This window comes from Micropterus dolomieu, linkage group LG10 (assembly GCF_021292245.1).
Source record: "Micropterus dolomieu isolate WLL.071019.BEF.003 ecotype Adirondacks linkage group LG10, ASM2129224v1, whole genome shotgun sequence".
Taxonomy (NCBI): domain Eukaryota; kingdom Metazoa; phylum Chordata; class Actinopteri; order Centrarchiformes; family Centrarchidae; genus Micropterus; species Micropterus dolomieu.
In genome coordinates this window covers 20005387-20032176 of record NC_060159.1, presented here as the reverse complement: position 1 = coordinate 20032176, position 26790 = coordinate 20005387, and the positions used below count along the sequence as shown (strand labels likewise).

The following is a 26790-nucleotide window of genomic DNA, read 5'->3' as shown; positions in this document are numbered from 1 at the left end:
TCATAAAGGAGAAACAAATGACACAGTTGCAGTAACAGGGGTTTGTTTTATGTGTTGGGGGGGACTGATGACTGATTCCTGTACTGTAAGCCCAAAAGAGAGAATGAGAGGAGAGAGAAACAGGAGTAAAGACATGCAAACATAAAGGGAAAGAATAAAGGCTCTTTTGGCTTTTTTCCCATGACAAGAAACTGCTTTAAAGTGTCAAGGAAGGAAGACCAAACAAAGAAGACAACATTCACAGGTTGGAGTTTTACTGGACTCACAATGTTCTCACAGGAGAAAGTCCTGGTTCCCTTGTTGGCTTACTGTAATGTGCCTTGGCGTACATTTGGAGGCAACACACAGACATGGATATGTAGTACTAACTATCAGAGATAAACTGGGTAAGGAGTGATTTAGATTTAAGATTCAAAGAGTTTTATGCAAACCACGGGATGTGCAGTGAAATTTAAATTGACAAGCACTACGAGATTGTGCAGAAAACATCAAAACCAATTTGTGATAAAGAAAAAAAAACTAAATAGTAACTAATTAAGACATCAAAACCACACTGTACAGTATACAATATATTGCAGAGTATAAACAAAAGGTTTTAATTTAGATAAACTATGATAACTGAAATTTACAGACCTGGCAAGTCTTAAAAAACGTGCAAGGCAGTGAAGTTCTATCACGAAAAAAAATAGATAAACAGAGGGAATGAGAAAACATCACTCTATTCACACAACTGTTGCAGCAGTTCATGTCTGCAATGTGGATTATTTTTAAGCCACACAGCAGCAGAGAGAGTTGGTTTACTCTTGTAGGTACATGCACACAGGCAATGGGCATTGGGCACACAACCTGCTCTTTGCCAAGTCCAGTCACAATAATCACGGAGTCGACACTAGCTACCTACGGGTGCCATTGCCAGTCTGTTCAAGCATTGTATTTCAGCAGTTATGTGATGTAAGCACAAACAGCTGCAAACAAAAACGAGCTGATTCATTGGTCTTTATTCAGGTCAGATTCATAAACACTGTGAACCCAATGCACCTTGAATTATATGCAATGTTGCTTTTTTTATATGACCGTCTCCACATCTGTGTCCAGGTTCCTACATGTACGTAGACGTCTCTCAGTATGATGTTGGGGAGAAGGCCAGGTTTCAGCTGCCGGTCATGAAGGAGAACGACACTCACTGCATCGACTTCAACTATCTCCTCACCAGCCCTGACGGCTCCAGCCCTGGCACCCTCAACGTCCTGGTGAAGGTAATTATTGAACAAACATAAGAAAACAGAATGTAATAGTTTGTCTTTAATGACTGCGACTGATTGTGCTGGTTCCATTTACATGGTATTACCTGCCCAGTAAACAATCTGTCCCTAACTTCTTAATTTTGAGACATTAATTAACATTAACATTAACATGAATTCTGTAAACAAACAAGACCATCTGGCCTCTACATAGCAGTTTACAGTGTGTGAGGTGAGGTTTGATTTCATGAGACACAAGCTGCATTGAATTTATTTATTTTTATATATTATTTTCCTCCAAAAAGCAACTCTAGATGACTTCAAGTGCTGTGTTAAAGCTTTCGGTTTGTCACAATAGCAGATGGTGAACAGAGCCCCTTCGGTTTAAAACAAAACAAAACAGGATTTATGGGTAATGTGCTCTGGATATTGTGAAACACAGCCACAAGTAATGCAACTAGCATACGATAGAGGCTACTGACTGCCTTGTCTTAACCAATAGTTTGTTTGAGTTTGCCTAATTAAGCATTAATAATTGTTTTCACAAAAAATATTGACTTTTAAACTCTAAGTCTTTATTTTTAGGTTGTTGTGTAAGATTATATTATTTATTTTATTGGACATCTGTCAAAGTACAAAGTGTGGGGGATCCACTCAGGGAAGGGAATATATAGCACAGCTGCATTTTGTGATGCAACGATCCAGTCTTCCCTCCACTTTAGTTGTTACCACAACAGTCCTGACTTCTCATCCCCTCTCTCCTCACCCTAAGTTTTTGTACGATTTGTTGAAGTGGTTAGAAAACACGTTAACAGAAGATTGCTATTTTACTGGTTCTACCAATTCCTGGTTCTGAGCAGCAAGGGAGCATTATGAGTAGGAAGACTGCCCTTCAATCTTATGACACAAAGTCAAACCCACATTACTGCAAAAATCCTCCCCGCAAAACAGAGTTCCCACCAGCCTAAAGGTGGTTGTGTAGCTGACCCTGACCTCTGACCATGAGACAAGCACGATTTAGACTTAAACGTGTTATAATCCGTGCCATTATTATCGTCATTATTATTATTATTATTATTTGTAATTAAATGCATCTCATTGTAATGAAAAGGAGATCTTTGAGTGCATCAAGAAATTCAAAGGAGGTTCTTTTTTGTGGGAACTATTTGGGACTAATTTGTTTTACATTGTGCTCTGTCATTTCTAGGTTAACAAGGGTCCCTTGGCCAACCCTATATGGAACGTGACGTCCTACACTGGTAAAGACAGGCTCAGAGCACCACTCAGACTCTCATTTCACAACTCTTTCTGACACTTTTGTGATTTTATTTGCTTGTGTTGACTGTAATCTTGTCTTTCAGGGAAAGAGTGGCTGAGAGCCGAACTCGCCGTCTCCACATTTTGGCCTAATGAATATCAGGTAACTCCTTAAATGACTAATGATGGCTGTGATTCCTTAATCATGTACATATTTCTTTATTTCCACTCGTGTTCATGTGCATACACAAACACACACAAATACAAACACACACACACATGCTGTGAGGCAAGCATCTGATTTATTTGTGTTGACTGAGGCTCAGGAGGTGACGATAAGGCTACAAAGAGACTGAAAAAAAAGAGCTGCGTGTGTGTGTATGCGTTGTGTTTGTAGACATAGTGGTCACCGTGCAGGACATTGATATTGTTGTCATTGTTGTTGTGTCTTGTTGTACACACTCTCAAAATCTGAACATTATAAGATTCTAAGAGGTTGAAATTATTGCAGGACAGTGGAAGTGGATTCTACTGAATACACGTGCTTGTATGTTTCTTCTTTGTTCTTAAATTCATGATAGTCAATCAGCATCATCTGTGGGTGTTTGTTGGCCAGTGGTGACAGATGTGTGCATGTTGTGGGATAGCTTGTTTCCAAATGTCCTAGCAGGCACACTCACACACACAGACACACACTTCATGTTAACACATAGCCTGGGGACCCTGTATTATTACTGTAAGGCCAAGTGTGAAAGCATCCACCAAATGGCCCATCTGGAGCTCAAATGGCCCTCAGTGACTATGGGAGGAGATCACCAGCATGAAACTCGTGTGTCAACATGTTTTAATTGAACATAATCATCCAGGTTTGCTGAGGCTTATGTAGGTTTTTCAAGCTATGAATCAGGTTATTGGATTTGAGGTTATGGAGCTATTTTTTCATGTTCAAACATGTTTCTGTGTTAGCACTTTAGCTTGAGTTGTAATGAGACTGGTTTCACCAGGGGAAGACTAAGCAGACACATGTAGTCATGCACACACTGTCACACAAGAATTGATGCGCGCGCACACACACACACACACACACACACACCCACGCAGCCCTATTTAGATAGACCTTCTAATTACAGTTTTGTCTTTATTTCTTTTTTATTTTAAATTTTCCATTGCTAATAGAAATCTCACTGTTGTTTTTGCCATTTCAACCTTAAGCTTAACTTTAAGTTTTGGGTCATACAAGCACAACTTTCTCACATAAATATAAAAAGGATGGTGACCTTAAATTACAGTGTGCTTAGAGAAAGCAGGTGTTTAAACCCAGCTGACATGACTGAGATGATTCAAACTATAAACACGCCTTGCCTGCCAATTAAAACAATTTTGATTCAGACCCCATACATGCATACATCAAAGTGATGAATGCAATCGTTTGATAAGGGGATGTATGCTATCGTCCAGCCCTTCTCTGAGTGATGATATGTCAGTCCTCAGCCTTCAACTTTTCAGAGTTGCTTTGCCCATATGAGAACTTGTAAATCCAAGCTATCAGTAATCCTGCCTCACACTGATGAGCTTGACACCTGCTTGATTGAAGTGGTTTCCTCAGAGACGACCACCACGGGATCCATGGATCACAGAATTCAAAGGGTCCTGTGGCTGATAATTAAATTCTACAAGGAAACAAATAGAGCAATGACATGCATCCAGGCTGCAGTGACCCTAGGCACTGTGGAAATCATTTACAGACTACTTGCTGAAATACATGATCATTAACAGAGCAATAGACTTGAGATAAAGTCAGAAAATTGAGACTTGACTGCTGTGAAACATGACTTCAATGCCATAAGATTTGTCTTGAGATTTGAAAGCAACAAAATTCAAACATCAAGTTTAAACTGAACAATGATTTAACTTTAATATTTAAATCATTGTAATTTAAACTTGATGTTTGAATTTTGTTGCTTTCAAATCTCAAGACAAATCTTTTGGCATTGAAGTCATGTTTCACTGCACCAATTTATGGTAGAATTGTCTTTATATAAAGTGAAACAGAAAATTCAGGTGATGATTCAAACATAATATAATGTAGTAATCAGCAGCTTGTTTTTTTAGCTAAATTGTTCATGTTTTTTATGTTTGAAAAGTTGTTTCTAAAACAGCCCTTAACCACACACTATGAAGAGTTTATTATTAAGAATATTATTGAACAGACTTGGTCTCTGTTGTATTAAAAAGTCTTTTTACTGTACTCTTGTACAAGAAAACAAATGATTCAAATGCGGTGTCATTGTATTAGTCAATCTTCAGAGACCTGAAAGACTTGCAACTGACTTGCAATTTGCTTATGGCATGGACTTGCCCTCAAGGACTATACTGAAATGTATACAAAAAGTGGATTTCTCAGAAAGATGAAATTTATACATTTGCACATGTGCATGTGCACACAAAAGAGAAGAAGTCATTAGGTCATGTTATAGCTACCAAAACAAACGTGGTTATAATAAAAAACAATGAGGCAGGCAGACAGCCAGGCAAGCCGGTCTTCAGGCAGACAGAGATGAAGGTATTAAAAGTCAACTGATGTCTTTGTGCTGTGCTCCGCAGTGAGCTATGAGTGAAAGATGATAGGAGAGAGAGACAAGATAGATTGGTAGGGGAGGGAGACAGAGAGGGGGAGAGTGTGACAAGCAGGGGATGATAAGCTATGGGTAAACAGTTCACGGCAGATTTCCTCTTACAGGTGATGAATGACAACAACTGCTCACCCCCTCACTCTCTCTTTCTCCCTGTGTCTCTTTTTGATAGCGACCTCCTCTCTGCTCATTACAGGGCTCCCCTCTGAGTAAACACTGTTAGAAAATAGATACGGCAAGCGAGAGACAGAAAGAGAGGAGTTAGGGTTAGAAAGAGGGATGATCGTGGGAAAAATAAAGAGTGTAGGGAGTTGGAGGGCTGATGTATGGACAATGAAGAAGGAGGGTAGAAGATATAAATGAGTTGATGAACTGAGATAGTGGTAAATGGCAGCATTATTAGCACCCTACTTGAAATTCAGAGAAATAGAAACAACAACTTTTTTCTCACTTATTTGATTAAAAACGACTCATTAATCCATTTTTGTGTGTTGAAAGACAGATAAATAAACTCATAGTCGGTAGTCACATGCGTTCATACCAGTTTATCAACCAGAAATTTAAGTTAACAAGAGTCTGCAGCGACGCTAGCAGCTCAGTGAGCCTCTGCTTGTACACAGTGGTGCTTTGAGTTAAATGCTAATGTCAGCATGCTAACATGTTCACAATTACATGCTGATGTTTAGTTATAGCTGTGTAGGTTATGTATATGTAATGTTCAGCATGTTCACCATCTTAGCTTAGCAAGTTAGCATGCTAACATTTGCAAATTGGCGCAAAACACAAAGTACTGAATGAATAAATATCTGGAGGCCTATACACTATTATGGCAATCAATCCAGTAGCTGTTTTATTTTAATATGAACCAAAGTGTTGGGCCGATGAATGCTTACACCGCTAGCAAGAAAACAATGTCTCTGAAGTGCTACTAACAAGCTAACGTTAGCTGGTCGACTCAGAATGGGCAAGTGTCTGAAGCTCAGAAGGTCAGAGATATGGACAAGTTTGGGCATAGAAGGCAGTGGCGCGGAGGTTTGCACAACAAGCGGATCAGTGTGCGAGTCAGTCACACTATGGCGAGCGGTAATGGAACAGCGGAACTGGAAGACATGCAGAGGGTTCCAGGTCAGTTAACGTTATCACAGCAACGGATAGACAGTTGTGTATGAGACGTCCAACATGCTAACACACATTAAACTACGTCACCCAGATCAAGCCAATACTATATTTCAAGCAACCTTTAGATGGACCAGAACAGGATGACTAATCAATGAAGCAATTGGCATTTACATTGGCATATTATATTACATTACATTACCTTATCAAGCCAAGGTATAACTAATTGTAACAACTCAACTGCACTATTAATTCTACCATAAATTGGTGCAGGAAATGTCTCCAGAATGCAGGAAATTAAGTGCTTAATTCTCAAAATTTTCTAGGGGAGGACCCCCAGTCCCCCCATTTATATATTTCAGAATTGAATATTTAATCAAAATAGTGTTAAAATATCTTCTTGTCTTGTTCTCATGAACCCAATATTCGTGCATTGTGCATGTGAGCAAAGTGTATTGTATTGTCCCCACAACTTTCCAATACAAAGTGACGTCCTTGATTCAATTTATGTTATCAGAGTACACAAAAATCTATTAAATATGAATGTGAGTATTATAATACAATGTTTTATTAAATTCAGTTAACTTAATAATAATCTATACTCAATAATAATTTTCTCGGGCTTAAAATTCATACAGATTTACATTACACAGCAGTGAAGTTGGCATTAAATTTCACCCTAGGTGGTATTAAAAAGGTCTTAAAAAGTCTTTAATACAACTTTGAGAATCCTGGGGGTACCCTGTATATAGGTATAGAAGGTTTACAATGTAGTCATATCAAGATAAGAAGCAGATGTAAATGTTGCAAAAGAAGTCAAGAGAAGAATGAAATCAAAGCAGAATAGGAAAAAGACAGAGATGGATGGGATGGGAACAATAGATATTCATTCTCTACTGTACCGCGTTTGGTTTCATTACTTATTATCATTTCTCTGGCAACCATTTTATGTGTACCAAAGGAGATTACTATGATCCAACAGGAAGTATCTCATTTATCCTTCCTTGGCTTGTTTGCCAGAATGTATAAATCCAGCAGCAGTAAGGATGGCAGCTTTGTATTTATCCAGTTTAATGCACATCACTGGAGCTGTCACTGACTTTCTATCTATCATGTGACAACTTAGATTGAATCCATCACTTTGACAGCAAATTTAAATGGCAGTAGTCTTACTTTGCAGCTTCCAGTGCACTCAGAATTAATCCAAAACTCAGTTCACAGTCACAATTTCTGATTTGGTAACAACAAGAAAAAGTTGATGATTTGGTAACAGTGCCAAACTGTTTTCTGCCAGGAACGGCATTTCCAGTGTTTTGCTGTTATTGTATTTCCATTTACAGGCTAATGGAGGATCAGCAATGACTGGATATTCTAATTTAATAAGCATTATTTTTAAAACTAAACGCTGCAAGTGCACTTAGCAGAACAAATTAAACAGCAAACAAATTCAAGAGTCAAATAAAAAATAGAAGCAATGCAAAAGTATTTAATGCTCTGTCATTTCTTTTGTATATTTTATACTCCAGCATTTTAATTGCTACTTGTAATTGTTTTCTTACATGTGGAACGACTGTTTGGTGTATATAAATTGTGTGTTTGTGTGTGCTTATAGTGTAGATTTTTAATCTTGTGCACAGGTCTCACTTGAAAACGAAATCTGGATCAATGAGACTCTCTATTTAAATTAGTAGTTTGATATTAAAAAGATGCTATATAGTATTGGTAATTATGAAAACAGTAATAGCTAAATCTCTCTCTCTCTCTTTTCTCAGGTCATATTTGAAGCAGAGGTTTCGGACAGCAAAGCCGGCTTCATCGCCATTGACGACATTCAGGTGCTCAGCTACCCGTGCGGTGAGTCATTAGCATGCCAGCAATTAGTCCTAGCTCGCTGAATAGACGCTGATAGCTTTGGCCACTAATTAGACTGTACCTGGGATGGTTTCTGTTGCAGTTGAATGGGTAGATAAGTGGGAAGGTGACACAGGAGAGGAGGGATGCAGCGAGAGGAGAAAGGCAAGTCGTAGAGGAAAATGAGAGAAATAAAAAGGGAGTGAGAGATTGTGAGAAGGAGAAACAGAGAGAAAGAGGGAATAGGAGAGAGTGAAGCGGGAAATGAGACAGTATTAGGCCAATCATAGAGAGAGAAGATTCTGACCACTCAGCACTTTCTCTCTCTCATTTTAACCCACACACACACACAGCATTGAACAGTGGCTTTCTTGTCTCACACTGACAGGAAAGAGATGAGGACTGCGATCCATTTTAAATTCTCGCTACGTCTCAGGTCTTCTTCTCTCCTTCGCTTGAGTGTTTCCTTACTTCTGGAGGCCAAAAGGAGTTGTGACGACAAACTGTTACTGTTAACAGAAGGGTCTGTTAATCTTGAGCCATAGGCAGGTTCCTGGGGGTCCCTATGTTGGAAAGGAAGCAATTACTCCTTTTTTGTCATGTATCTAGTAGCAGGACAATTTTGCTTGGTCATAGATTCCATTTATTAGTCTTGAACTTCTTTGTGAGGTCCTGGCATCCCTGTTGTCCCTGTCTCTGTCAGAAGTTAGCGATATGTCTCTGAAAGAGATTCCTGCACATTAATCAATGGTCAATAAAGTGACCTGGAATCTGAGAAAATATAAAAAGAAGAGCCCCAGTCTTTTAAAGGCAGAGGAAGAGGACTCCTTATAGGAAGGAGCAAGTATTTGAAAAGGAATTAGTACTTAGTCTCCACAGTGGAAGCATTCATTCTCACAGCTGCATTTCTGGACACACAGGTTTGTGTGTGCGCGCGTGTTTGCATGAATGCATGTGTGCTAGCCTGTGTGTATGTGTGTGTGTGTGTGTTTTCATTCACCATAGTAGCTGCTATCTATGATTGCAATCACCTTCCTGGAATAAAAATGTCATAGCTGAACTGCATCTTCAGGGTCTAAAAGGCTTATTTCATATCTTAGCACGGTTGTTGAGAATTGGGAGCTATGCGAATTATATATACTGGATGTGACATTTATGTTACCTCCCAGTGGCCGTGCAGCACTGTGCTGTGATTTCATCTGGCTCCAGTAAAATCTAATCGCAGTAATAATGAGCATACTCCTTAGGGTTAGGAAATGTTGTAAAATTATGCAGTGTGTTTGTGATAACCCGACCTGTTTGTATCCATAACTCCCTCTGGCTCCGTAACCTCATTTCCACTTTGAACAGACAAATGAAAATAAAATGAAACCAAAAACATTTTAAAATACAAATACATATAACCTTGCTGTACAATCTAATTTTCTTCATTTGTTTGTTGTAGATAAATCCCCTCACTTCCTGCGTCTTGGAGATGTGGAGGTGAACGCCGGTCAAAACGCCACATTTCAGTGTATTGCTACAGGACGAGACACATCGAACAATAAACTCTGGCTACAGGTACAGCTAGACACACACACACACACACACACACACTCACTCACATACATACACACACACACATACAAACACTTAAATACAAACCATGTTTTAGTCTATTGCTATGAGGTGAACAAGAATCTACAGCTAAACATATATAGCGTAAGTGCAATATATGTGTGTTGAAAGGGGCTGTTCATCAATAGTACAACACACTGTATTTTCTTATTCGCCTTGTGGTATCTATCTTGCCTTGAAGATAGATTTGGTTTGATTTGCCAAGGTTTTAAAATTGCAGTTTCTGAGATTTCTGTCTATTCACGAATAAAGTGGAGGTGAATGGAATTTAATTTGTGTTGCTCACAGTGCTGAATAATGACATTTACAAAATTTAACAGCATCATCTCATTCCAGAAATACTTGATAATCGGTCACTAAATAATCCACAAAATACACTGTGAACAGTTTTCATTGGAGCTGCTTTCGGCCTAAGAAATAGTCCTCATGAAAAGAGTTGACAGGGTTTTTAAATGCCCGATGCTGTGAGCACCACAAATGTTTTTTATATGGATGGGGCCAGAAATCAAAAAGATAGTTATTTCAAAACAGAGCAAACAAAACCAAAATCTTGACTAGATACCACTATAGGTAAATGAGAAAATTGTTTTATTGTCATTTGGATAAACCAACCCTTTGACTATTTACCTTTTCAGGGTGGCCATTTCCCCTTGGATATATAAAACATTTAACATTAATTCTTATAATGATTAATGTGCAGTGTCTAACCAATATATAAATACAAATATATATTTATATAGATATATCTTTGCAACGCAAAGAGATGAAGCATCACATTCAATGTGCCGCCCTCAAGACTGGTACATCCAATAATAAAGTGTCATCCACACACACACAGAGCGACTCGAGGCCATACATCCTAGCAGCTAACATGATTAAGTAAGAGTTTAATAGCCTCTGATTTCATTATGGCTCTATTGTAGTCATGACCTTCAAATCTGCTGTCATTGAGGCAGAGGGGAGGGGTGAGTGTGTCTATGTGTTTGTGCGCCTGGGCGTGTGTGGTCCAGCTCTGCCTTGTGACCTTGAACTAGGCAGTTAACCCTCCACCAGCCTCTGCAGCACCTGATCTGTCTGTGTGATTCCCGCTGATTCAGAGGAGAAACGGAGAAGATATTCCTGTGGCTCAGACCAAAAACATCAACCACAGACGGTTCGCCGCCTCCTTCCACCTCAAAGAAGTCACTAATCAGGATCAAGATCTGTACCGCTGCGTCACCCAATCAGAGCGTGGCTCTGGGGTGTCTAACTTTGCGGGTCTCATTGTCAGAGGTGAGGATTTAAAAAATATTTTCAAGGTTATTTGATTGTTTTGCAGTCAGCTCTGTGTTTTCTCCTGTTATCTTATCTGGTTTAATATTTAATATTACAACTTTTAGGAGATTTTTCTGCTTTAGTAGATTGCTTTTAGTGGAAAGTATCAAAGATGGTTCAGTATTTTTGCAAGCCAATTGACTGTTTGCTAAGCCCCATAACTGCACATAGTACAGTTTACAATGAGAACTCAACATTTTTAGTAATTTATGAAACTATGGGCCCTTGATGTCCGACAGATGTAACGTTAGACATTGACAGATTTGCCCTCTGAAATGACACTGTCCAGAGCAGATTTTATTAGCTGGTAATCAGCTAGCTAATTTAGCTTCATGAGTTGGTTGAAAACACGGTCTCTGGCTGACTTTTTAATGTTTCCAGCTGACTTGTTTTAAAACCCTATAAAAGGGATCATTAATATGCTCTTGATGGATACACACATGATAGCATGCTAAAAGACTGAGACTAAAAGGCAAGAAGTCAGCATCCTCACCAGTTGATGATGCATATAGAGCTACTAGTATTTTATGATAAGGGGAAATTATTTCATTATAATATAACGCTGTTTGGCTTCCTAGCCTTTATTAGGATGACCAAGACAGTTTAGGTTTATGCATTTTTGTTCATATATGTTGTTTGTATATTGGAACAGTATGTTTCACTTTAACATTACAAGAGAAAAGGCCTTTAAGATGAGGACTAACAGATTTGTTTGGTAAAATTAACACTGTGTTGGATAATGGGTTCCTGGAGTGTTGTAGTCAACCACCCAAACCGAGACCAAGTCAAGACCAAGACCAGAGTTTATCGAGACCAAGACAAGACCAGGACTTTTAGCGGCTGAGACCAAGTCAAGACCAAGACCAGTTCCCCACAATAAAATGTGGAACGAGATCATAGGTATTTCTCAAACTGATCTGAAAGATCCACATTTCCATTAAAACACCCACATACAAACACTAGAGCAACGTAAGCATCGCAGGGAGGGGTGACAGTGATTAACGGGAACAACACATTTTTAATTAGGGTTACTGGTTGCATTTGAAGCAATACGTTTTACATCCAAACAAAGTTAGGATGTTAACAAATAAATCAGCCAATGCAAAAGCAATTTATTGATTTTCCCAAAGTTATAGTCTTGACTGGTCTTGAAATAAAATCCCGAGTCCTCAGTGTCAGAGAATGAGACAAAACCGAGTAGAAATGCGTTTGAGTCCGAGACGAGACCAAGACCATCAAAAAGTGGTCTTAAGACCGGTCTTGAGACCAAGACCGGTCTCGAGTACTACAATACTAGGTCCCTGGAATGTTAGATTGGCCAAATCCAATAAAGAGCAAGATAGAGTTACTAATGTTAGCTTAAACTCCTATAGCATCCAGGACCGGCTTCCACACAGTAGCTAATGCTACTAAGGGGATGTGCTATGGGAAACATAACCCCACAAACTAACATAGTTAATAGAATGCTAGCTTCTTTGAGTTAAACACTATACTAGTGAATGTAGTAAGCTAGTTAGACAGACATGCTAATGTTTTCAGTTGAAGTTGTAGGATATAAACACACTGTTTAATCCATTCTTTACGCTTTTGCGCATGTGTTTTTCATTTTGGAAAGGCAAATACATATATAAATATCACTCTTACATTACTTTACCATTTTGAAAAACAAAGCTTGACAGACCCACTGAGCCTAGTTGTGGTTGCTAAGCTATTACTGAACTATCACTGTTAGGCATTTAGCATATGGTCAATTATGAAGTTGATGTGAATATTTCCATGACCCTGTCGTTGACCAAAATTATTTTCTTGACCCAGTTATATATTTTGTGCAATGAGTAACTTTTCAATGTGTGTAACGTTTGGTATGTCAAATGTCCTTCCAATCAAATGCACATTCACTGTGTCTGACTGATAAAATGGAAGTCACTAATACAATATAGCCTAATGAGGAGAGTTTGTGTGTCAGTGTATGCAGATGTGCATATGCCAGCCTTGTGTTTGTACGTGTGCATATTCTCTGTGAGTGTGTGTGTGTGTGTGTGAGAATGGAAACTGTGTGTGCTCCGGCTGTCATGTGCAGCTGACATGTGGTTAATAAGGTGTCACCAATGTGTGTTTGAGACGGGATGCTTTATTCATTCACATCCAATAGCTTACATATTCAATTCATCTACCAGAGAGAGAGAGAGAGAAAGATAGAGAGGAGGGCAGAGAGAGGGTAAAGGCGAAGGAGATTCAGGAAGAATGATACGGGAGTGACATAAAGGAGGGGGGAGAAATGGGAGGCAGAGGAGGGTGAGCAAAGAGAGAAGTGGAGATGGTGAAGGAAAGTTGAATGTAAATAGTCTGCTCATTATCCCAAGAATATCCATATCAGAATCAGGAATATGTCTGAATATGTAAACAGCTGAGCAGAGTCATGTTTATTATTCTGCATAGGAGATGGCAGAGGAGAAAGAAATGAAAAATCAAAGCAGAAGCGAGCACCATGAATATGAATATTAGCTGGTGTGACTCAGATAATGGAGCTCTTACACTGTCCAGTTTAGGGGTTCAGCTCTCTGTGTCGCTTGAGGAAGACACTAAAACTGCCAGGGTTAGGGTTGCCATCCTCACTGGGAATGAATAGATGTTTTTTTTCCCTTTGGTCAAGAAAATATGGTGGTTTTGGAGGCGCACTTTTCCCGCAGGACTTCACTGATTTAGTAAGAATACATAAGTGGCTAATGTTTATGTATCATGAAAATCTTTTTATTTTTTTTAAAAAAATTGAGTAGGCAAAGAGGAGAGAGATGAGAAATCCGCATAGCAGCAGACATGTGTCTAAACATGAATAAGACCCATCTACATATTTGAAAATAGATTCCGGTTCAAGGAGACACATCGGGCTGTGTGTGTGTTTCATAGCCAGGCATCGACTTGAAAACCAGCCACGTTCACAATCTGTGAAAAGATGTTGTTGGAGCTCTGAGGGATATTGGTGATTATGAATATTGATCCAGAGTCTGGTTGTTAGAAAGATATCACAATAAAAGAACGAGGATTGCACGTGTGTACGTGGAAGGAGAGAAGCCTCATGTTTATTTATTATAAATATCAGATGGGAGATGAGAGCCAGAGATAAATCAAAGGAACAGGGAATATGTTTATTTCACTTCGTGAAAAGTATGCGTGTTGGAGATTTGAGGTTTCTGCAGGATATTGATGGCCATGAATATGGACAGAATTATGCTGCATTATTAATATTTTTGCTGAATATTTAACTATTTAAATTGAATAGAAATGAGGGATGATTACTGGAGGAATCTGGTAGGAACAGGAAAATGCAAGAAAGAATCATAGGGAAGTGCCAAAATATGACTTGTACATATTAAAAAGGCTTGGCAGTTGGACAGTAACCCAGGTTTAATTTTCAAAACCTCAAAAGTGGTCCCCAGGGTGATATGAGATTGCCTTGGTGCAGGTACACACAGGCCTCGTCTATTGATATTTACAGCATGTAGATGACAGAGATGTGTCATTATCGACTCCCTATGTGTGTGCTGGAGCTGTCAAGATCAGAGAAAAGAAACAGATTTTGTAGAGACAGAGGTGCATCATGGGAGCATGAGAGGTGTGACATGGGATTCCCCAATCATTCCTATACCAAGCTATTTTTCTGTCTTCCTAGAGCAGAAATGTGACAATGAACAGATCAGAACTGTCAGTTTTACAATAAGCCAATCATTCATTTAGTCTACAAAATGGCAGAAAAATGTGACAAATGCCCGGATCACCAGGTGACATCTTCAAATAGAAAAGATATATTTAGTTTATAGAAACAAAACCAGCACATATAAACATATGAGAGAAAAAAGCAGCCAACTCTCACATTTGAGTTCCTTCATGAATGACTTAAACATTTAATTGATTATGAAATCCACATTGTTCATTAATTTTCAGTTTTCATTCAAGTCATTTAAGTGGCTAATGGTTGCGGTGGGGCTGGTTATCATTTTCTAGTGCTGATATGATACTCATGTTTCAGGTGTGGTGAAGCATAGGATAAACATGCTTTTCTGCAAATGCTTTTTTTACTACTGCAGCCATACAAGCAGCCATACAAGAAGTTTGCGTAAATAATTTTGATGCAGATTAGGAACTAGTTGATCAAACAGTAAGTGTACATAGCATTTCAAGTTAAACAAGACATTCAATGCCAGCTTTTGTTATTCTACAGTTTTGGGGATGTCGATGCCCAGCCCTACGTTTCAACACTAGATGGACGGATGATGGCATGTTTTACTGGAGATGAACAGTATATAATCGTTGTGTACGTGAGAGAGACAAAGGGGTACGAGAGAGTTTTAATGTGTGTTTGTGTATCTGTGTGTGTTTCACTAGTGGTCTGGTCAGAGCCAGGCTCTAATAAAGCCTTGCCCTCTGGTTCATACGGTGACAGAGCACATCATCACGCCAGCTCGTATCACGCTCACACACACATACACAAACTCCATGCCATCATGCATTACACACAACCAATGGCCTAAAAAGATCCTGCAATATTACTGTCACACACGCACACAGGAGGAGGCACAACTGACTTGAATTTATACAACTGTCTTAAACCTGTAATGGTTCACTTTTAAAATGTCTCTTTCTCCTTTCTAACCTATTACACACACACACACACACACACACACACACACACACACACACAGACACACTCTCTAAGTTATAGTGACAGGTGGTGAAGCTTCAGGCGTTATGGAACTATAGAAACCTACTACCACTACTACTGTTGGCTGTTGATTCAACTGAAACACACACACACTTGCACACTCATACACAACTTCCTCTCTTGGTCTGGAGGTCAGATGTCCTCCAGTGAGCTCCATGGTTATGTCAGCCCCAGTTTGTGAAAGCTAAACTTTATTGACAAGGTTGCTGACGATGGACAACAAAGAAGAACATGCCTAGTGGGTGCCAGTCACCAACAAAATATCTGTCTCTTCTCTTTCTTTCTATTGGTCTGTCTGTCTCTGTCTTAATGTTTGTTCACTACATCATAAATCTTCAATCTACCAAACCCTCCACCAATGCCTCCAGGAGCTTTTTTTAATTCTAATATCAGTAAAGAAAGTGAGTGACAGTGAAAACAAATTAATCACACAGACGGGTTAGGTCAGAAACGACACGCACATTTGAAGTTTTCCCCATGTTGATTTGTTATTATCATTTACATTTGACCCATAAAATTTGAAATGATGAGAGGGTTCACACATGTGATTAATAATAAAAAAGATGGTGACAACAAACCCATCGCAAAACAACACCATTGATGATTTGTTATATTTTTTTAGGTCAACTGTACAAATGACAAGTGATGGAACAAAAAAAAAGAAGAAAATCAAAAGCATGAACCCGTTTCAGCTCTTGTTTTCTCTGGAGTCACATAATGACCCACTTACAATCCTTACTGTTTCATTTTTATGTGTATGTTTTTTGTTTTTTTTTTAGATACTCAATAGGTTTCTAACGTAACACACAAACATGTTAACACACAGGCTGCAAGCACACAAACCTGCTGTTTGTGTGCATGAAGAATAATCCTTGGGATTTTTTTTTGCTTTATTTCTTTATTTGTTTGTTAATCATCAGCTTGTTTACTTTGTTTATTTGATGGCATTCTGAGCTGACACGTTGTTGACGTTGTTGGTTTTCTGAAGTCGCTTCAACATTCATTATCTGGATTCAACTCTGTCTGCATGTGTGTGTGTGTGCGTATTTGCGTTTGCACACACGCATGTGCTGTCAAGCTACGGTGTTTCATCTGTTGCTAAAAAGACACTTCCCAGCCTGTACCTCTCTGACAGCCATATTCAACACACGCACGCGTGCACACACGCATGCACAAAGAGACAGCAATGCAAAGTATAACTGTTAAAAGAACAACATGCACAGCAACACACATGGGCACACATAATTTAGATAATACTTACTTTGATATGATATGATTGAAGCTGGATTGCTAAAAAAATGACATTTTCCCTTTCCATTTTCCTGATAGCAGTTTTGCCTGGTGCTGTGTTTGAGTATGTGTCGGAGAGCGATAAAATCTGTATGATTTACTGTGTGTGAGATAGACCACAGTGTGTGTGTGTGTGTGGAGATTGTGATTAATGCATGTGTTGATCTGTGTGTGTATGTGTCAAGTAGATAAATCTTTGATGCTGCGTGTTTTAAGGTTTGTGTGAGTGTGTGTTTGTGCTTGTCAATCACAGATGCTTGACAGTTAGCTCTGATCTGACTGACTGGCCCTGAACCATCACACATCCGTCACATTTACGTACAAGTGCATACACACTATTTATTCACTGAGAGCATAATTTCAAGACATATGTTAAATGAAAAACAGAATAGGCAATCAAATTTAAAATAAAAATGTTATTGCACATTCAGTCATTCTTACACTTTGGGTTACACATACATATAATAATATTTACGTATTATAGCACTTTTTCTAAAATACAGTCATATTCAAGTAGGTAAAGGTGATTATCCCTTACTGTTTCCCTTGATTTCACATTTGGATACACAATGACAAGCGACCTGTTTACAAGTCAAAATGCTGTTAGATTAACGTAAAGGCCACAGCAGGTAAAGAAAGCAAATAAAGCCAGTTGAATAAACCACAAGGCTTAGGAGAGCCTTTTTATATAAGATCATTCTGAGTGTGACCAAGTTAACTTATCATTAACACTTTTAAAACTCAGTGCACTTCTTTTCTCGCACCAGCTGTCAAATACAACGTTGGCATTGTGGCTCTTTCTGTAAATCATGTAAGAAACATTTACATAACAGACACATATGTCTAAATGACAAAAAAACTATTTAACAGACAAATGCAGGGACATTTACACAATTCCATGTCTGAAAAGGGCTATTGACCACTATGGTAGACATTTTTGGAAGCTGCTTCCCAGCAAAAGCCTTCCAGTCACTTGTTTTGAACGTGGAAGGCTTTTGATGTGAAGCAGCTGCGAAGGCCGAGTTTGCATCAATATTAAGTTCATTATAACTTCAGCATCCCAGCAAAGGAGTGTCAATGCGTGAAACAAGCTGTTAGATGAAAGTAAATGTATATAAAGCTTGTTATGTGAAGCGTCTTTGAGTATCTAGAAAAGCATTCTATAAATAGAAACTAGTATTAAAGTCTTATTTATTGGAAAGTAAGAACAGGAATATTGGATTGATCAACGACATCAGCTACTGACATGAAGATTAGAGATATAGTATACTGAGACATAGTACTTACTGCTCCACTGCAGGACCACAAATGTTTAGCCAATTAGTTCGCCGTGACATTCATACTACTTGGTTGTCATAATATTGCAGGTCAGTGCAGTTGCAACTTGTTAGGATGTCCCTAATAATCTGTGCCATTAGTATAGTTGTCACTGTTTTCTGGTGGGTTGTTAAAAATATTAATTTGAGCCCACAAATATCACGTCGGCTGTTACACTAACAAGGCTTTGCATCACAGTGACTACACTATCCTATTCCTTGTGCCACCACCCTCTTCTTTTTTGCTGTGACCTTGTCTTACTCTGTTTCACTCAACCTCTTTTTATGATCTTGTTAATTGTTTTCTCTCCTCAGAGCCTCCGCACCCCATCGCCCCACCCCAGCTGCTCGGTGTCGGCCCTACATATCTGCTTATTCAGCTGAACGCTAACTCCATATTTGGAGATGGACCTATTATACTGAAAGAGGTATGTTCAGTATGAGACACTGTATGGATTTTAAGCAATGACTTGTACGATTGTAAGTCCCTGTAAGTTAGGACATCGAAGTGACGATGCGTTTCTCTTAAAAATTACTTAAATGTTAACTAAATCTTTGATTTTGATCAGTGGCAATAAATGATCATAACAATGACCATTTATCCTTCCAGGGAAAGCCGGAAAATATAATTGTGTCTAAGTGCCATATGTCAAAGGAATAGTAAAAAATTTGGGGAAACATGCTTATTCACTTTCTTGCTGACATTTAGTGCCTGTACACTTAATATTAAGCTAGAGCCTGTAGGCAGTTAGCTTAGCATAAACACTCGAAATAGGCAGGCTCTGTCCAAAATACATGTACATACAGATTAAATGAATTAGTAGAATTTAGAGGCACTGGTAGATGCATTTTACAATGACAGCTGTTTTAAAGGAATGGTTCGGCATTTTGGGAAAAACATTTATTTATTTTGTGGCAGAGGATCAGAGAACGAGACTATATAGTACAAATTAAGCTACTGCAGCCAGTTAGCTTAGCTTAACACAAATACTGTAAACAGGTGGAAACAGCTAGCCTTGTCCAACAGTACCTCTAAAACTCACTAATTAAGATTTTATACCGTGTTTGTTTCATCTGTACAAAAGACCCCAACTGTAAATGACAATTAGCTGTTTGAAGGGGAATTTTGTGCCAGACTTTTTCTTGGCTGGGATCAGTAACCTTCTGGAGTCTCCACTGGCTGGCTGGCAAAAAATTATTTTCTATTTCTAAACTAAAGGTTGAACTATTCCTTTATGGTAGATGAGTTGCGTTATATCCTACAAGATGAATAGGGTCTGAAAGCATAATTAGACATTTACATTCATAGCAAGCATAAATTCTGATTAATACTGAATTCTCAGATAACTATTTCATTTTTTCCCCTTTAGGTTGAGTACCGTATGACATCAGGCAGCTGGACAGAGACTCACGCTGTGAACTCTCCCAACTATAAGTTATGGCATCTTGACCCAGACACAGAGTACGAGATCAGAGTGTTGCTAACCAGACCAGGAGAGGGAGGGACAGGCAAATCTGGACCACCACTCATTACCCGGACCAAATGTGCAGGTAGGTCATAGATACATACATACTGTATTATACTGTATACAATATTATGGCTAAACAGATCCATTTTGTGATTACTGTAAGGAAAACAGCCATCGCTATCTGCAAAAATAAACTGAACACTGCTTCAGTTATAATCTTAACTTATTATCTTAATTTTTACACTACTGCCTCACACTTTACTATAACGAATTGAATCATAAACATCCACCTAAAATAAGATAAATTGCATTCTGCAAAGTAAGTTGTGAACACAGCTTTTTATCTGATTGTCTATCGATCTGTCTATCTACCGTTGTTCTTTCTTTTCTTGGTATCTATATTTTAGTTGGTGGAGTGGTATTTGTACTATGAGCACGCAGCGAGAAGTATAGCGAGAGGGTAGCATAACAGAAGAAAGGAGGGGAGAGCCTGAGTCAGTCTGTGGTTGCTCAGTGATCTGAGAGAAAGAGTGATTAAAATACTGGAGGTTCTCTCAACCTTTCTCACTTTTTATCCTGTTTTTTCTTATCTTCTCTCACCTCATTCCTGCTTTCTCGCAGCTACTCCTCCTTTCACTCGAATGTCCCATTCTTCCTTCTGTATAGCTCTCTTTCTACTCTGTGCCTTGCTGCTGTCTTTCCCTCTTTCTCCCTGCCTCTCTCTTCCCATCTCTTTCTCTCTCTGTGGATCAATAGACGGAGGGCAGAAACACTGTCTGACATTTGTAGAAATAAACGACTGAAATATAAACACAGCTAGCCTGAGGGAGAGAGAAGGAGCGAGCGAGCGGGAGTTGATGTGAGAGAGAAAGAGACAGAAAGAAAAGCAATGAGCATGAATGAGAAGCAGAATAAAGGGGCGATGGAGAGATGATGAAAAACAATAAGGCTGGAAAAGAAAGAGAGCAGAAGCGGGGGGAGAGAGCACGAGAGGCGAGAGAATGATGAAACTGGAGAATGAAAGAGAGATGAAAACTCATAACCATGAGGCCTGACTGATGTCTTGCAACCTGTGTGTGTATGTGTGAATGACTCTGTACGTGTGTGCGCGTGCCTGTGTGTTTTTATTGACAGACAGGAAGTCATAGACTTGTTCAGGCCACTCATGTATTGAACAGTTTCCTGTTTGACAGGAAGAGGAAATTAATCTTCTTCTCCTCACTCACACAGGAACACATTTGAGTTACTCAAATGTGTTCCTATAACTCATTGTAATCCACATAATGTGTTGATATCAGACCAAAACAAGGAAATATGGTTATGAATTTAGAGATAATAATTCTGTATATCTGAATGATCTTTGTCTACTGACAGGGTATGAGCATTTCCAACAATAGCTCTGCAGCAAGTTCAGTTTTAAAAATATGTTTGTTAAGGAAAATGTACAAATGCAACATGCTGTGATTTTATGGGGGATATTATACATATATATATTCAGACTATTTTGGCTCATGGATGTATTACAGAAAACTGGATACAGTGTTCAAAGATGGCACGCCAGTCAGTCCTATGAAAGTTGCTTACTAAACGCATACACCAAAGAAAACTTTGTAGGATTCCTCATGCGTCCGCGTATATTTGGCCCACGGCCCATGGAACATGTGCACTAGACTCCTCCTCCAGCCGAGCTGGTAGAGAACATGCACATCCAAGAAGCCGGCTGACTTCCCGTTTGCTCCCTGCACACATGAATGGGAGTAATTTAATCATACAGCTTTTCTGGACGTTATTTAACATTTTACATTGTGTAAGAGGAAAAATGTTTTTTGGGTGACAGTGACAACGCCAAGGATTAATCCAGCACATAACATCCTATGAAACCACAACTTGACGTTTTTACGCTTCGGTTTTTGTTCAGATTAATGAAACAAGATATAACCTGTTAAGAAGTGAGTTTTAGAGGTGCTGGTAGGTGGCTGTAAAGACAGCTGTTTCTTCTTGTTCAAACTTTCTGCTAAGTTAACAAGCTGATGGCTGTAGCTACATACAGTTACATATAGTTATTGGCAAGTAAGAGAATAAGCACATTTCCCACAAATGTTTCTTTAAGAAAAAAATTTAGCCTCATATTAGGTATGGTAAATAATTTTGTGTCACACAGTGTAAAATAACACCATTAAACATAGACCAATTGGCGCAAATTAGACTAATTCTAAATACTATATTACAAATCCAAATGCTAAATACAATATTACGTAAGTCTGCGATGGACTGGCGACCTGTCCAGGGTGTACCCCGCCTTTCACCCGATGTCAGCTGGGATTGGCTCCAGCCCCCCGCGACCCTGTACGCAGGATAAGCAGTTGATAATGGATGGATGGAATATTACATAAATTGGCATATAAATTCCTTATATTATAAATACATTTAAAATACAAAATACTTAGACATCACTTGGTAATGATACTATTAGTGGGATTTTCTTCTGACTTAGTTATTATGGTAAATATATCTTCCTACCTCTTTGTCTTATCTCTGTTTTCATTGTGACTAAGGTCATTCACACATGCGCAGATTCACACTTTCGGAGGTGAACTCATATGTGTTTGTGTTTGTGTTTCTCTCTGAAAGAGAGAAGAGCGACGGACACACACACACATGGGGTACAAATGTTATTTAAATGGTAATGATTCCTTTGCTTTTTCTGTTTGGTTAGGTTTGCCTGATCCCACCACCTGTAGTTTACTGAATATTTAGTTAACCCAAAACAATGAAAAACATGCACACACACTCACACAGGGAAATGTGTGCTCAAACACCAGGCATAAACCCAAGCCTGTCACCACACAAAACACTGTTTAATTAAAAACCAATAAAGTTAATCACACACACTGCAGAGCAATTGATATGATAACTGGAAGAGTTTCATCTCTTCCTCTTCTCTCTTTTTTCTCTTTTCATCTCTTCCTTTGCATTTTTTTATTTCTTTTCTATTACTACTTCTTTCTCGCTCTGTGTCTCCTTCTCCTCGATTTTTCTTCTGTGGTGATTTATTGCTCTTGTCTGAAGGATGAAAAATAATCAACTACTTGAAGTGAAGAGTTAGTGAGTGTGTGTGTCATTGCACACGTGTGAGTGTGTGTGACAGAAGAAGGTGATGAAGTAGCTTTTAATCCAAATCCGGAATTTTCTGCGAAAACCTCTTGGTCATGGCGGGGTTTGACACACACACACACACACACACACACACACACACACACACACACAGCCACACGCTAACAGGCATGAACACACACAGAAAAGAGACACACTAAGAAGTATTGAGATGGAGAGAAATGTACAGACACACACACACACAGTTCAGAAAGTCACAGTATTTCTCGTATGTTGCACAAACTCAGCATCACTTGGATTAATGGAAGAATAGAATCACAAAACGCACGTTTCCAGACACACAAGCACGGATGTTGTAGAAACCACACACAATATATCACATGTGCTTCTTTATATATGTGAAAACACACACAGAGTCAGCAGTATGATGCTTTAAGGGTTAGGCCCTTGAAATAGCAGCTAATACATTTAAAGAAAGTGCTGTCTGCTTTGTGTGATTGTGTGCGAGCATGTGGTAGTTTGCAACAATCAGTTTCGCATGGATAATTGTTTGCCTTTACAGTTTTTTATCAATTGCTTGAACACATTTCTTGAAATGATGCCTCTTTTTCTCAAAACTCTAAACACAAATCCATAACGTCTCACCCAATTCCCCAAACATCTTATTTTCAGGTCAAAATGAAGCTCTCCACTCAAAACCATTCAATCTTGCTGAAAAACCAAACTCAGACATAACACACACAAGCCCTCAAAAACACACACGCTACAACACAGGTTTACACATTGATGAGACAAATTCAAAACAATACTGCAAAAACTGGTTATTAGTAATATTGCTTGTGGTTCTCCCCCTCATAAACCTTTTCACATGATGAACACAAAAGAAATAACAAATGCAAACATTTGCACACATTTTCCTTCCTTATTCCTTAGTGTACTATACAGTACAACACACCAAACAACAAATTATTCTGCCCCCAGCGTCCTGTCTTTGGTCTGGGACAGGCCAGAGATTCTTGTTCTCCACTTCCTTCACCACCTACTCCTCCTCCCTCTACCTTCTTCACGTCCTCCTCCTCCCTATTCCACCTCCCTCCTAATCCACCTCCTCATCTTCCTCCTATTCCATCTCCTCCTCCAACTCCTACTGTTCCTCTTCTTTCACTTCTTACTCTTCTCCATACTGCTCTTCCAAAACTGAATGAACTGACTCTGCCCCTTTATCTATCTGTTAGGGGTGCAACAACTATTTGACGTAATCAGCGAAAATCGATTATTAAATTCGAATTTATTAATCGATTCGTTCCGTAACCATAACGACACCGTCAGCTTAATGGAGTAAAGTGATGTGAACAGTGTGAACCTGTTGTAATTTCGGCAGATATAACACATAAAGTTATTCCTGTCTTTGTATAAATATAGTAGGGGTGGGAATCGATATCTAACTATTAATACAAAACGCCCCTGAAAAAGTTTATTTATTTGCTACAAATCCAAACTGTTAGAAAACAGCACAATTCTGCTCAGTCTGTAAATAAAACTACAGAGCAACTATGAAAAATTATTATCAAAACATTTGTTTATAAAAGGCACATAAAATGCAAATTCACTGAACTTTTTTCAGTGACACAGCTTTGTGCTGCCCTTTCTTTTCCTACTGATAGCTGTATTTTTAGGCCACTGGGAATATTGGGTTGAGTTTTGACCCTCTTTTTTTATTTCACACAGAGCTCCGGAAACTTGTACTTTAAGTATTTAGCGTCTTTTTCAGTTCATTCCAATGGGAGCGCCGCGTTTTTCCAAGCTGGTAAAAACGGCAGGAGAGTGACGAGGCGCTGAGCTTCTTTTCCACGCTGGGCGCTGAGCGTTTTTTTCCGGTCACCGAGAGTTGAAAAATGTTCAGCTTTGGGAAAAACATTGCGCTCGTCACTATCACTTTTTACCCAGCCGTCCAATCACAATGCAGGAGGGGCGGGACGAACACCGAGTACATCCGATCTTGAACGAAACGATGTGTTTCTGTGTTTCCTCTCCCTCAAAATCTCATGAATACACGTACGGAGAGGAGAGTCTGTGCACTCATGTTTCCGCCTTCTCTTCATGCAGAGCAAGGGCCATAGCAAGTAGGCCTACATACTTTGTGGTGATATTTTTACATTCAGTAAAATTAAGTAGGCTACCCTACTTGCACCACATCGCCTCCACGGAAATTATGTACCATAGCAACCAACGCTTTGGTGGACAAGAAACCCTGTATTTTTTTAAGTGTACAGGGGAAAGATACAGTTCAAAGACAAAATGTGATAGCTTCTCAGAAGGAAAAACAATCCAGCAATAAAACCCTAACCCGCAATATTTTACCATTTAAAGAACATAATAAACACACTAAAAACAACCAGAGGATGGTGAGTCATAACCGTGAACTAAACTAAGTTGTTAAAGGCAATTTATTTGTATATTATATTTCATACAATAATAAGTAAAAATAGTAGTAATAATAAACAATGTACAAAGTAATACAATTGATTAAAAATAAGAAAGTTAGCCAGAATTGCCATAATATTATTGGGATGATTGTGATTGAACTGGTTTTATAATCGACACAACTGGTTGTAGTAGCACATTTTGGGAAAGCACGTCTTTTTATTAAGTCTTAATGACTTACCTCATTGCTTTTACCAGAGTTTTTTGTGATTAAATGTTTTGAATGTTGTTACTTTGTTCTTCTTCTTGATATCTGACAAATCCCACCCTTTACCGAGATCTTTACCTTTTTTTTAACTCTAGAAGAAGTCCTGGCTTCTGGTTTCATAATTAGCCTCTACATAGGCAAATCAGAATCAAATTCCATGTTGCTCGCAAGTGCGAATTGAATGAATGTTGCAGTGCAGATGTGCCCCTTTCATCCACTGAAATCTGGCCCAGAGAGAGACAGAGACATGCAGGGAGAAAATGAGGGTTAGAGACAGAATATGTAACCGGAGTTTCATTTGTCTTTCTCATGACAGTGGGAGGATTACCAGGAACTAATTGGACAGATTAACTTGGATTTAGCTGCATCTCCTGTCAACCTTTTCTGCCCCCCCCCTCCTATTCTCTCCCCTTTCCTTACCTCTTTTCTTCTCAGCTTTTCTTTAAGCCTCTTTCTCCTGCTCTATGGTCTTTTTACTGTATATTTCTTGGCAGGGAGACAGAGTCCCCTCCCCATCCCCCGCCCTTAGCACACTTCTATTTCATTTAGTTTCATTTCCTTTCCTTTTGTTTTCCATTTAATTCCAACCTCTGGATTCTGCTGATATGAAGCTTGCCGTCCTTGGTGTTATTGTTGGTGTTTATTGGTATTGTTGTTGTTTTCAAAGCTCCATCTGTGGAGAACAAAGCCTTTTAGTTCCAACATGAATCCAGCCGTTTGTCTGTCTACCGGAGGAGGGGAAAGGGACAAGGCAGCCTCTGTGGTTTACCGTTGGACCTGGTCCCGCTTGACTCTGGCCACCTTCCAAACTAGTTATCGTCTCTCCCCGTTCCTCCTCTCGGCCTCTCTCTTTCCCTCTCTCATCTTTCTCTCACATTTCTCTCTCTGCCCCCGTTATCTTTCCCTTGCTCCCTCCAGCTTCATTTTTCTACACATTGCTTTGCTTTCACACTCTTCTTTACTCATTTTCTTTGCTACTCTCTTTGCCCTCCTATCGTTCTTTCCTCTATTTGTCCATATTCTTTCGTTGTCTCTCCTCCTACCATGCTTGATACCATCTTTCAGTACCTACAATAAATAGACAGATAAGCAGCAAAGCATTACAGGCCAGGAGGGGAATGAGGTTTTGAAATGCAGGTTCAAAGTGTGTGTGTTTGTGT

At 39.0% G+C, this 26790-nt stretch overlaps 1 protein-coding gene across 8 annotated transcripts in view; it reads left to right on the top strand.

Moving 5' to 3' along the window:
- Positions 1–26790, top strand: part of ptprk (protein tyrosine phosphatase receptor type K) — a 120210-nt gene that overhangs the window by 52796 nt on the left and 40624 nt on the right. For all 8 annotated transcript variants that reach the window (XM_046060119.1, XM_046060118.1, XM_046060125.1 and 5 more), the window contains exons 3-10: positions 1096–1256; positions 2449–2500; positions 2603–2661; positions 8020–8101; positions 9543–9658; positions 10813–10987; positions 18671–18783; positions 19726–19906. In XM_046060119.1, coding sequence (XP_045916075.1) covers positions 1096–1256; positions 2449–2500; positions 2603–2661; positions 8020–8101; positions 9543–9658; positions 10813–10987; positions 18671–18783; positions 19726–19906 — 939 coding nt within the window. The remainder of the gene's footprint in view (positions 1–1095; positions 1257–2448; positions 2501–2602; positions 2662–8019; positions 8102–9542; positions 9659–10812; positions 10988–18670; positions 18784–19725; positions 19907–26790) is intronic.